The 13,289-nt window shown below is 54.3% G+C and overlaps 3 protein-coding genes across 3 annotated transcripts; all 3 read left to right on the top strand.

The window, feature by feature from the left end:
* The first annotated feature begins 1,679 nt into the window (after positions 1-1,679).
* P152DRAFT_8042 (uncharacterized protein) lies at positions 1,680-5,050 on the top strand. Its single transcript, XM_033683259.1, has one exon. It carries the CDS (start codon positions 1,952-1,954, stop codon positions 4,916-4,918), a length of 2,967 nt encoding a protein of 988 aa, XP_033538728.1. The 5' UTR covers positions 1,680-1,951; the 3' UTR covers positions 4,919-5,050.
* Positions 5,051-5,816: 766 nt separating this feature from the next.
* P152DRAFT_388278 (RIC1-domain-containing protein) lies at positions 5,817-9,314 on the top strand (the record flags this gene model as incomplete). The annotated part of the gene is made up of 3 exons (XM_033675920.1): positions 5,817-6,086; positions 6,256-8,493; positions 8,670-9,314. 3 exons carry the CDS (start codon positions 5,817-5,819, stop codon positions 9,312-9,314), a joined length of 3,153 nt encoding a protein of 1,050 aa, XP_033538727.1.
* Positions 9,315-10,958: 1,644 nt separating this feature from the next.
* P152DRAFT_469583 (uncharacterized protein) lies at positions 10,959-13,199 on the top strand (the record flags this gene model as incomplete). Its single annotated transcript, XM_033680909.1, has 3 exons — positions 10,959-11,598; positions 11,654-12,017; positions 12,104-13,199. The coding sequence occupies 3 exons, from the start codon at positions 10,959-10,961 to the stop codon at positions 13,197-13,199; spliced, it is 2,100 nt and encodes a 699-aa protein (XP_033538726.1).
* Between the last annotated feature and the right edge of the window lie 90 nt (positions 13,200-13,289).

Below are 13,289 nucleotides of genomic sequence, written 5' to 3'. Positions count from 1 at the left end.
CCTTAACTTACTTTAAGTGTTGTACATGGGCTTAGGTCTCTTCAAGTAGATGGTACGTACCCATCTTGCGCTGGTAGGTACGCACCTAATTGATGATTGCAATCAATATCGAATGGCAGGTACTGAGACTTCGCCACCTCGGGTTTGACATCATCGATCCATGTCCCAAATCAGTAATGAGTCCCATGATAGTCAATTGTTTTATGTCTGTAGCTTAGCTCCCCACGCAATTTGTCGGTTGGTATTGTGGAGTACCGACGGATAGTGGCACTCTGCCCGCCTGTTGTAGGCGGCTCTCGATGAAGCTCGGCGTCTTGTAGAGACTCATGATCTCATCCTTTTAAAGTCAATCAGCCAGGCGGTACCATAGCGTGGTCGACATACCGCTGGGAAGTGTCGGGTCAAACAGAGTACAGTGTCCGTATCATATCTTGGCATCCTCTCTTCATTTACCCCCTTATTTCCCCCCCCTTATTACGCCGTAACAGTATTTAGGACATGCGGTGGCTGCATCAACCCCATGCAAGTGCCGCGTTCCTGGCACTAAAAGCCCAGGGATCTTTGGCTTCCTTCTGTTGAATCTGTTCCCTCTGCCGACTCTCATGCAGTTATCCTGCCACTCCGCCATCCGTCCGCTCACTTTAGCTCCATGCCTTTGTTGTTGGCCGTTGCCCGTTTAGCTTTCTCCCCCAAACCCACAGGCCACATCGCTATCAGTCTCTCTTAGGGCGTTGGCTTAGTTTGGACCTTGGGGTCTGCTCTGTACTGTACTCCCTGTACTGTGAGACTTGGACCGTCGCTGCGGCCCAAAGCCTCTCACGATCTTTCGGGTTTCCCTCCCTTCCTTCTCTTGCGCGTCTCCCTTCTCTCCTAGCTTCCGCCTTCACAGTGCTAACGTCCTGCCTTGCTGGAGCTGGTGCTGTTGCATGATCAGCCCGACTGTGAGCACAACACTTCGAAGTGCTTGCAGATCCGCCGGATCCCCTGTTGGCTGGTCACGCTGCAGATCGGCCACAGCCGTCTTCGTCTGGCTTCCACTCCTTTCCCTTTGCGCGATTTCTGACCGTTGACACCTTTCGTTCTCCCTTCGATACGTGTGCTGGTAGACCGATCCCTTCTACTTCCCCGTCATTCGCGATATTGCACTCATTCGGCCTTCAATTGCCGTAGAACCCTAAGAATAGGTCTACAGGCATCGGCGAAGCCAGCCCACTGTGTGGACAGTGACGAACCTGGCACCCCGTTTCAATCTCTGACAGAGTCTCCTTGTCACCCCTCTCCCTCTCCCTGACTCCCCCTTCCATCGCCGTGCCCTTCCGACCGAAGTTAATTGCATTCTTCTTTTGCACAACTATTACGGAACGTCGGAACATCGAATTGTCTGCGACCGCGACCGTCTCGAACATTGCCGCTCCGCCATTGACCACGTTACCCAGTCGATTCTGCGAACGACAAGCGTCCCTGTGCGAACCACTCTCTTTCACGACTGGATCAGACCGATCTTAGTATCGTCCTTAAGAACTCAGACAGGTTTGAGTTACGCCATAAGGGACTTGAATACCCACGTTGAGCGATACCCATCAGCAGGAATCACCCTTTGACACCGATTCTCCTTGATCGATTTGAAGAGGAGGATTGTTTTGGAACTTCATATATTCTGTCGCTGTTTGCGTACGAATTCACCGGACCGGATTCGGACTCACCGGCCACACATTGCGTGTTGAGAACCAAATCATTAGCGATTGTATTCACCTGGACTTTTATTCACCTCCAACCTTCCTAGACGATCAATCGACGAACACCCAAGCATCCCCGCCGCCCTGTAAAGCATATTCTTCGAATGACCATGGACCGATCGATTTCTTCGTGACCCGCAATCTGTCGAAATCGAAGAGCTGGGGATCTCACGCCAGTCGTCTCCCTGTGCTAGCGTTCAGGTTTCCCTTCGACCATGCCGCCTCCCGAGCCGTTGGTCCCTCTCAACGGCCACTGCTCGGTCATCAACGATGGCATTCTCTACGTCTACTCTCCCGATGCCTTCCAGGCCTTACCGTTGAAAGAGGGAGGTGAATGGACACAGTTATCCATGGGCATAGCCGTTACCGGAGCCCGATGTGCTCACGCACCATCCGACGATCCAGCAGCATCCGGTCTGTACATCGTGGGTGGATCGCCCAATTCAACCATTCAGGACTTCCCAGGCCTTCAGCGGTATTCATTCAAGAATAAATCCTGGGAAATCATCTCTCCTATTGCATCGGTGACACAAAACCGCCAGCATCACGGTGCTGCCTTTCTGAATGCCTCACAATCGATCATTACCTACGGTGGATCGCAAGATGGCATTGATGGCCTGTCATCCCAAACCTTTCTGATTTCTACCCAACCACCATTTGGCGTCCGCTCTTTCAACTCTGCGGCTCCCCCACTTAACAATCCTTTTGTCATGCCCTGGAACGACTCTCACGCTGTTATGATTGGTGGTGGTGTGGACAACCGACAAATATTTACTTTCGGTCCCGATGAAATGTGGGCGGATCTGGGGACAACACTCCCGTTTGGACTTCCAGACCACAGCAAGATCCAGTGTACCATCATGACTGGCGACGATGGAAGCAAGGTCCTGGAAATGTTCGACATGAGTGTTTCTCCGAATGCTGTCACACTCCTCGTTTTACGAAACCCCGATGGCTCTCCCGCAGCGCCAGGCACCTACATCGGTGCACCCCCAAATTCGATCCCTTCGAAAAAACGGAAACGAGACCTAACGTTGGATCAATGGCCGCCTTACGATCCGACATTGGCCCCAAATGCCACCCGAGCCGATTTCTCATTAGCAACCGACCCCGATGGAATGGCAGTGGTCGTCGGAGGCTCGGAAGAAGACCCTCTTTGTATCTTTAGTCAAAGGGAGAACAGCTGGATGAATGCTTCTGCAGTATTGGGCGTGAAGGACCAGGACATTCTAACCAGCCAGTTCACTTCATCTAGTGTCTCGCTATTATCCTCTGCTACCGCCACTCAATCAGTCCCCTCACCATCTTCAACAACCAGTGCCGCCGAGGCAGCGGCCGGCTCGAGCATGAAGAGCAAGAGACTGACTGTTCTTGGAGCAACGCTTGGAGCGATTTTCGGCATCGCTGCCCTACTCATTCTCCTTCTTTTGTTGCTGCGGTGGAGAAAAGCCAAGAAACCCCAGGAAAAGACGCCCTATATTAGTGAAAAGGAGGGCCGTTTGTCATTTGCCGATAGGGGAGCAGAGTTCATGCATGAAGCTGGAGGGACGGTGGGCAAGACCTACGCAGCGAGCTTGAACCATTCGACCACGAGCCTCGCCATCATGGAAGGACGGGGAGGCGATCTTCCTGTAGGAGCGATGAACGCAACCCGCGCCCCAAGGGCTGCCAACATTGGCCAGCGTCGCGGACACAAAGCCCAAGCGAGCGATGCCAGTACCGCTAGATTGATCCCGAACTCATCACGAAGTCCACTTGGCTTTGACGAGGCGCTCGAGATGAACCAATTAAGTGGGAGTAATCAGCCAGCACCGATGATGGGCGGCACTCTTGTCAAGGGCAAAGGGTCAAACGACCCTCTGATCCCCCCGGCTGGCTCAGTGAGTCGAAATAAGCCTCCGAACCCGCTTCCAGGCACCAACGCCTTCAACGACTCCCTACACACGCGCGCTGGCCCGGCTATCGCAACAGCGGTAACCGCTGCCGCCGCAGTTCCTTCACAAAAAGCTGCCCCATCAAGCTCGGCCCCCCGACCTGGTGGACCTCCTCCGATGCCAAACGTTTCCTCACCTGCGGCTGCACGATCGGCGAATGCTCCGCCAGCAGGCGGCATGCGTTCACGGTCATCTGGGTGGTCGCGGTACTTCACCAACAATGACGCGACGGACCTAGCACAGATCCAGGGGAACGGGCAATATGGTCGCACCTCTGCTGACTTCAGCGATGATGCACGGAGTTCTCAGGCGTCAGTATCGCAATACACGGATAGCCGGTTCTTCCCATCCGGCAACTATGGTGCCTATGGTGCACCATCTAACCCCAACAACCACAACAACCCATCTTCGACAAACAATGGTGCCGTGCGAAACAACGCAAACCCATACCCCATGTATGATGGGAGCGGCTACGACTCCGCCGGCTCCGGAAGCCGCTATAACTCCGCCCATTACAGCGGCGTCTCTCACCCCTCCCAGACCGTCCCCCCTCTCGAGCTCAACCTCGGCGAGTCGTTCGAGCGCAACGTCTCCGAAGTGTCCATGGTCTCCGACCAGAAACCGAACACCAAGAACTCCGGCGCCCAGCCCCCTCGACCTGCTCTCCTACCCACAACCTCCAGCGGCGTCACCATCCTCCCACGCGGCCACCAAGACGAAGACGACGCACGCAGCTGGACGACGGCCAGCACGCGCGACCGCGCCATGGACCGCGACGAAGACGCGATGTACAACGGCGCCGTGGCGCGCCCCGATGCCGCATGGACGCCCGTCACCAACGCACCGTACACCGGGCCGATCCCCCAGATGCCGTCGTTCAACCCCGACCCGCTGGAGGATCCCCCGCGCGCCGTCTCCTCCTTCTACGGCTCCAGCACGGGGATCATCAGCCACTACGCGCCGACTACCGGAGTCCCGAGCCAGTACGGCGCTGGCGCCAGCTTCGGTGCGGGGGCGCCAGGGTTCGATCCGATGCGGCGGTTCCAGGGCGCGGGGGCGGATGAGAATCGGACGAGTAATGCGAGCCAGCTGACGGTGTTCCCGCGGGGTGTGCCGAGTGGGATGAGCACGGCGCAGGGCCAGTGGTCGTCGGGAGGGGGAGAGGGGAAGGGCGGGAAGAACGGGAAGAACGGGAAGAACGAGGATATGAGTTGGATTGATTTGAATGGGGCGGGGAAAGCGATGTGAGTGGGTCGTGGGAGATGGCCAACGAGAAGACAAAGAAGATCGGACATGGAGAAGGAGAAGGCGGGGAGTTGAGATGTCGTTCGTTCTGTTCGTTCCATTCATAATACCCGGTAATGCGTGCGTTGCTTGCGGTGTTTCACACTGAGTGTTGCATTTTGCCTTTGCTGCAAATTTTCCTTTCATCGTTTTTATCATTCCTGCTCTGGCAGGCAGACTCCACGGGGCTATATGCCGTATAACGAAGCATGTTGCCGCTGTTGTTAGATGGGCAGAGAGCGGGTGGATACAAACACGACTCGGCTCAGTTCTTGTCATCCGAGTCTCTGTTTGTATGCGGTGTGTGGGGCTTCACGCGATGCAGAAAGGCTGTCGCCAGGGGGAATGCGAGGAGATGGACATAATGTCATTGCTCATATGCATTCCGACATGGAGGAGAGAGGTCGCTCGTTGTGGATGATAGTGACTGCGTAGGGGAAAAGAAATGTACCTGTATGTAGAGGTAGTCTGCTGAGCAGAGGTCAATAGCATGGCGAATACACGTCATACTACTCAATTTGTAGAACATAAGTGATTGCCTGGTTAGATGTTGATATATATGATTTATAAATCTCGATCGAGCTGTAATGATACGAGACGAGATGTTCAGCGGCACCAATCCCCCCGCCTCAACCGCTCTCCATTACGACCTTCGAACCTCCGAGATACCGTAGCTCATTTGGTGCATGGAGGCTCAACTGTATCTACACCTTTTTATATTACCTATACAATACTTCGAAGCTCTCTCCCACTCCAATTTCTTTCGTGCCATCCATCCATGCGGCAATCGCAAATAATGAGAGAGCCAATCTTGTAGGACGATGTCCCGCATACTCAACCGCACCTCACCGTAACCAGCGCAATGTACTGGCCCATTGGCGCACCGCAGATCTACTCCCTCGAGAAGCAAGCCCTACACAACCGAAACGCTATCCTATATGACGAGAATGACACCTTTGCAATCGAAGACGACGACGGGGAAGCTTCAGACTCGCGGAATGACTCCGTGGCTGACCAGAGCGAGAATGAGCGGGCCGGCCTGACTACTGCGCCGCATTCTCAAAGGGACCACGCGAGGAATCGGAATATCCAGGGAGAAGGGAGAGCAACACATTTGAATCAAGAGGGAGAGGTGGGAGAGAAGCTAGCGGAAGGGATTGTGGATATCAGAGGGTCGAGAAATGGACAGGTCTTCGCGACAGTAACGCCATCTACATTGACAGTATGGCAGAGCAGGGTGAGTCCGTTTCGTGTCCGACAGTTTATTCGCTATCATAGCCTGTGCTAATACATATACCCAGCCCGTTACCGTCCTCACCACCGCCATCCGTTCTCAAAGCTCGCTCCGCGACCACGGCACGAACATCGGCCTATCTATCCGACCCGACTCCTCCCTCTTCGTCGTCCAGACCTCGAATAACTACCTCATTATATACTCCTTCACCGTGGTCCCGGGAAACCGTGTCTACCGCGCCGTCTTCGTCGACAATGCCCGGCACAGCCACCATGGGCGAAGGTACAGCGCTGGGCAGCGATCGTACTTTGGTCAAGAGCCACTCGGGGAAGGAGAGGACGCGGTAATCGCGGAGGCGATGCTTCGGTTTCGAGCAACCATACGCATCGATTCGAAGATTGGAAGGGTGCTGGCACTCGATGATGGGCTAGTAGTGGCTACGAAAGGTCCGGGGGCAGTCCAAGTTATACGATGGGGTGGAGAGGCTAGGAAGGCATCCAATGTCCGAAAGGGCTCGGAAACGTCACGATCGCAAGAGACAAAGCATTTGCTCAGTCAATTACCCTGGATTTCCGGACAGGATGTTCACATGGTTGACATGGTGTACGACCGACCGATGAATCTCAGCTCCTGGGTAACGTCTGACGGGCGCGTCTACGCCGTCCAAACGCGCAAACGACCGCCCCAGGCCTCTCAAGCTCCTACCTCCCCCGTGGATAACTCCAATGCGGAAGAGACCGACCCCCCTTTCCGTGGCTTCTGCTTCCACATGCCCACCGATGCCTCCTCTGCAGCCACGATGACCGCCATAAATGCTCGCTTCTCTCTCCTCGCCGTGGGCTGCGCAAACGGTGACATATACATATATTCCGTGAAAGACTACTCCGGCAACATCCCACTCTCGCACCGCTTTTCCGCATCTCAGCTCTCCTCGTCCGCTGGAGAACTCACGTTCTTGTCGTACTCTCCCGACGGATATTGCTTATTCGCGGGCATGAATCACGCGTGGAGCACCTGGAGCGTCTACGGTAAGCTGTGTAGCTCGTCGATGCTCGCGGATCGGGCGCTGAGCTCGGCACACTCGGAGCGATGGCTGCTAGGCGTGCGGTCCGCGATTTGGCTGGGCGGCGGGTCGCAGATCGCGATGGTAGATGGGAACGACAAGGCCGTCTGGGTGGTGGAAATGGCACGGAGCGCGGTGACAGGCTGCTTCTCCCCCGCAAATATTGCGCGGAGCCTGCTGCAGACGAACGCTGGTTTCGTGCTGTATCGAGGCCATGAGCTGCCGAATCCGATGAATGCTTCGAGCCAGAGCGCAGTTTGGCAGCACGTGCAAGTGCCTCCTGCGTATCTCATGACGCAGTGGCCGATTCGTAGCGCGGTGGTGTCGCCGGATGGAAGGTACGTTGCTGTTGCCGGGAAAAGAGGGCTGGCGCACTATAGCGTGCAGAGCGGACGATGGAAGACGTTTGAGTCGGAGTGGATGGAGAACGAGTTCACCGTGCGAGGCGGAATGTGCTGGTTTCAGCATGTACTGGTGGCAGCGGTCGAGTCGAATGAGTCGTTCGAGCTGCGGATATATTCGCGAGAGCTGCCGCTGCATTCGGACAGGGTGATGTATTCGGAGGCCTTGTCGTCGCCGATCGTCCTCATTGCGCCGTCCGGGGAAGATTCTCTGCTCGTCTACACATATGAGAATATTCTCTGCCACTACGTGGTGACCTTGGCGGAGAAGTCGATCAAGTTAGTCCAAGTCGGTCAAATCGCACTTCACGGCATCATCAGGGCCCCTCCACGAGTGAGGGCATTGAGCTGGGTCCTACCGGAGGACCAGCTAGAAAGTGGCGATCCTTCTCAGGACGTGTCTAAGGCCAGCGTAATGTTCCTGGTCGACGGGAAACTGGTGCTTCTCCAACCGACGACGACCGAGAACAGTGAACTGAAGTACGAGATGCGAATCATCGCTCAGAACGTTGAGCACTATGCGCTGATGCGTGATCACCGGATCGCACTCACCCGCCCGCCAACCACCGCTTCCCTGAACCAGGTGGAGGAAGACGAAGATCACGTCCTGCAGGACTCATTATGGTACTTCGATGGTACCAAGATGCGCGTCTGGACAGACGTGCAAGAGACTCTCTCGGCGCCAGTGGAAGCAGGAAGAGATATCCAAGTTCCCCTCGACATGTCCTGCGATTTTTACCCCTTATCGGTCCTCCTCCGGCAGGGTCTGATCTTGGGAATTGAGTCGGAAATGGTGCAGCGTCGGGATCTCAGTTTTGCATCGGCGAGATTCGCTACTAGGGTAAGCCTCTGCTCATCTGTTTCCTTCCTCGTTAGGGAGCGCGTCGTCGATGCTGTATGCGTCCTGTTGTGGCGCGCGATACGTGTCTCTCATCAGCCATATATAACTGGCAATGACTCCCTCGTCTTGCCAGTTTTGTTTTTTATCTGAAATCTGTGACTAATACGGCCTGACAGACACATCTATTCCTCCCAACGATTCTCCGATCCCATCTGGCAAGGTTCGATTCACCGGCCGCCTTGCATCTATCCCATTTCTACCAGCATTTTGAGTACTTTGCTCATGCGCTTGAGGTGCTACTGCATGATGTCCTTGATGACGAAGTGGACGCCTCGCATACGCCAGAAGCCACGCTGTTGCCTGGCCTGCTATCTTTCCTTTCTACTTTCCCGCAGTACCTCGACATCGTTGTTCAATGCACCCGGAAGACCGAAGTCAGGTCATGGAAGACCCTGTTCGCTCATCTTCCCCCGCCGCAAGAGTTGTTTGAAGAGTCCCTTGCGAAAGGGTCCTTGAAGACAGCAGGCGGATACTTGCTTGTGCTACATACCATCGATGAGCTGAACCCCGGGTCAAGTCAGATTGTTCGGTTACTGCGGCGAGCCAAAGTTGAGCGTGACTGGGAGTTGTGCAAAGAATTAGCCCGCTTCTTGATGGCACTAGATGAGTCTGGCGACACGCTAAGAAGCGCGTTGAGTGACGTCGAGCTGAGACCACCACCGGACAAAAAGAGCGGAGGCTTTCGCGCCCTAACATCATCCCGAGAGAACAGTGTGGGGTTCTCTATCGGAAGTAACGCATCGCCATCCACAGCATTATAGGAGACCCATTGCAATCCCAAAGAACCAGCACCCAGGAATCCCAATCATGACGGCATCAACCGGCATCCGACGAGAAATGTGGAGGGGCCGAGAGGAATAGTTCGACATATCTAGCTAAGACGACGCCCAGGAGATTGGACAAGGCCTAGACTCTGTTTCGTTGCATTTCCAATCATAAAAGAGTCTACATATCATCAGAAATCGAAACCATATACGAGTTTCAAAGGGTTGGCGGCGCGTCATCAACACTTCTGGTCATGCAACGATGCCGTTATGAATTTGCTCCCGTCTCGAATTGACCGCCCTGGTCGGCTGCACTCTGCAGTCGCATACTATGTGTGTCCGTTGCAATATGGCGGTCGGCCTGCGGCCATTGTTCCGGGGTGACGAATGCTGGGATACTAAGGCCGAATAAAATCCCAGCGGCGCATGCAGAAGCGGGAATTGGAGAAGCCAATAGCGGGCCGTACCCAGACGAAAATGCTTGACAACTTCTTGAGTCTTTCAATTCATTCACAATTCACACCTCCATATTGTACCGAGTAAGCACTCACGTGCTGAAGGAACTGTTTCACTGCCTTCGAGTCTTGAGAGCTTGATCACGACATCCCCGCCATTGCACCATTGCCCACCTTTTCCCACCGCTTTCAACCATCGTTATGGTCTATTGTTTACACCAATGCTTGCACCAGGAATCCTCTCACTGGCAACGCGTAGGTGCTGATCAACTGCATCACCTCGCTTGCGGACCCCTCATTTCCCGGCGAAGAGCGATACCTTTTGCGGTCACCCCCCTGCATAGCCCTAAAAAAAATTCATTCCCTTCACACTTCACAGATGTCACCTCTCTGATCGACATTATTTCTCGCTACCTTTTGGGGCTTATTTCCCCATAGCGAGGAGCGAGTTTGCCCTACCGTAAGGCTACATGTCCCACTAGGACCGGCTAACTGGATACTACCAAAAGATGGACACCCGGCCCGGCTCATGGATCCTCATTCGTCGGATACTCTGCGTTGATGGTTGCTTGCGACAGTCCACAGGGTCTAGATAAGCCACCGCCAGAGAGGATCAGTCCGGGCTATATTGTTGCATCGCCCTGTCCCTGGTGGTACATGACGGTAGAAGCTCTCTGTGCTTCTGTCCCATGAATGGTTCTTCGCAACGCTAGGCTGGCCCAATACTAATGCCATGAACTGCCTTGCGAAAGGAGGGGTCTTCTGTTACGGAACCGTCCTGTTTTGATACGTTATGATTCATAATCCATTCATATCTCTTGTCTTCTAGCACCGTGTGTCTCAACGTGGACTTCAATTGATGTTCAAGAGTCCGCTATGGTAAAATATCTTTGGAGTCGCTAGTTTTTGCTGCCTGATGGCTCTGATATCGCCCATTTCGAGCCCTCAGCAACAATTTGACCGCTTACCGCAACACCTGGTCTCGCAGCTACCTCCACACCAGCTGAACGGATTAGTTTACGTTGTGTCGCCGGATCGAGACAACGGTGACGAAACATCATGATTGTATGTTTAGGCTTCTATCAACCCCTCCTACATATTACATTGTCACATACGCAGCCCGTAATGTTTGCGGCTCGCCAACGGCTAACTTTCCGCTTCCAAATTGCAGATGCGAAACTCAACCATGACCACTCCAGCCAAGCCGACGAAGAACTTCCGCTTTGTAACCGGGAACGACCCGGACTTTTTCAAAGATAAAAAGATCGTCAGCGCGAACCGGTCGTTCGTGATGTTCCAGCAGGCGAAGAAGCCGTGCGATGGGATCGACCCCCTGAAACCTCAACCGCAGAGGGTCGAGAAGGCATCTAAACGGTGCGATGCCAGTAGGCCGCAGCCACGCACTGCTTCTATCCCTGCGGGCGCCGTCACTGAAACCCCTTGCCCCCCTGGCATGTCCAGTGATGATGCTCTTGGGCTTTTCCGGGGTGATCGAAGGGCTCGGAAACGGCTGGTGGATCGGCCACAGCCAAATCAACGAGTATTAAATCAGATATTGTCGTTGAAGGCGGAGGACCTCCCGTTCGCTACGCCGAACGCTACCGACATGTGCTCGTTCTACGCATTATTGCAGACTGAAGCAGCACAAGGAGTCCTTGCATCGCGAGGAAAACTGACGGATGGCCAGCTATTGTTCGAAGCAGCCTATGAGGGGTTTATGTCGACGTTCCCTCTACGAGTCGTTGGTTCCCCCCATGACACTTTTGAGGTACTTCCGAAATTCAAGGGAGATTTCAAGAGCTCGATGGAAGAGTTAAAGTGTCACTGTAAGCAGCCTTCCTTTATCGAACTCCGCTTGTGCCTTGTTGACATTACTGCTAGGCAGCGCGACTTTTTCCTGCCCAAACCTGGGCCGAACCTGGATCCCGAAAGCAACCTCCAGTAAACTCTCTTTCCTGAGTACCCTTTGCATTTCTGCGGCGCATCTTGATGCGATGAGAGGAGAGAGAAGCATATGGGCTCCACTCATGGGTCAGATGATTCCCCTGCTCAGGATAATGACTGCAGACCGGACCCTAAACACGAGCGATCAAGCCATCATCTCCGTACTCCAAGTCCTACTAGGGACGATGATTGCTTGCCAGGAGGTGTCCAGCAATATCCACTGGCAAGGACTGGCGCAATTGGTGACGCTTAGGGGAGGGCTGCTTCAGCTAGACCCTGTCATCGCGATGATGATTTCCATGTAAGTTATCTCGCTCATTCGTTGGCCTCAAGTAATAGCGGGGTCAGGTATGCCGTATTTCGCCCAAACATCTAATATGATAATAGACACTCTGTCGAGAGCTCCATCCTCTCCGAATCTCCGATTGTCCCTGAATATCTGGAGTTCTTACGCCAACGCCGAGAAAGATCCCAGCCTGGCCAACCCATCCGGTATTCACCCCTTTACAGCAACCAAGTCGAACTCATGGAACTCCGCCATGATCCTTATTGCTCTCATAATACGTACGAGCTGCTGTGCGATATATACAGCCTCACCAACCTCATTTCCATCATGCGGAGCCCGATTGCCGAGCTCAAGAACTTCCAATCTCTGGACGACATGGAAGCGGAGCGCCAGTCCATCTGTGCCCGAATCGCTTGCCTCCCCTCCGCATTTTCCGGCGATTCGAAAGATCTCAGTCGCCGAGCCAGAATTGTAAGGTATCGATTCGAATCTTGCCGGATTGCGGCACTGATCTACTCGAACGCCATCCTCAACGGATGCTCCTTTTCCTACGCCGCAAGTCAGATCACCCCAGCCTTCGCATCTAGCGTGAAGAAGGATCCGGCTCCGCGCCAGAATGGCCGAAACACTCGATCCGATTCTCTCCCATCGATTTATCGAAATCGCCCAGTCACTATCACTTCGTATCTCAAGCAGCTCCTTGCAAGATCCGACACCTCGGGCCTCTGGGGTCCGCTCTCGGGAGTGCTGCTCTTCGTGGCACTAATCGGCGGCACTGCGGCTCGAGAAAACCTGCCGGTCCCGACATCGGCGACCGATCTAGGCACTGACAGCTACAACGTCAAAGACAGGAGCTGGATGGCTGCCGTCGCAGTCCGTTGCGGGGTGCAGCTGGGATTCGAGTACCAAGGCACGATGGAGAAGACGTTGGTAGCGCTGGCGGACGTAACGAGGATGTCTGAACGGTGTGATTCGGCAGTGGTGGAAGGATGGCGTGCCTCCCAGGAACCAGAGATTTTGGAAAAGAGCTTACATGACGGGAATGGCAGCCTGGGGAATACGTCCGCTCCGCAAACCCGGTTCACAGAGGCTACGACGAACGAGATCCATATAGAAAGGGTCTCTGAAGGTTGGCCAAGTACCACAGGCCAGGCTGATCCTAGCTCGATTGACTGGGGCTTCCTCAATGGAATTTGAATGTCTAGGAGATTAGATACACTTGTCTAATAGCACATAGATGGAGGAACTGTTTACGCCATTCGATTCATCGGTGCTTTTGGGAACAGG

This window comes from Eremomyces bilateralis (genome assembly GCF_010015585.1).
Source record: "Eremomyces bilateralis CBS 781.70 unplaced genomic scaffold P152scaffold_1, whole genome shotgun sequence".
In the NCBI taxonomy this organism is placed as follows: domain Eukaryota; kingdom Fungi; phylum Ascomycota; class Dothideomycetes; order Eremomycetales; family Eremomycetaceae; genus Eremomyces; species Eremomyces bilateralis.
The sequence above is the reverse complement of the archived record's forward strand: the minus strand, read 5'-3'. Positions and strand labels throughout refer to the sequence as shown.

Bases quoted from the DNA above. Each gene is read 5' to 3' on its own strand.
- P152DRAFT_8042 (XM_033683259.1), top strand. From the start codon at position 1,952: ATGCCGCCTCCCGAGCCGTTGGTCCCTCTCAACGGCCACTGCTCGGTC.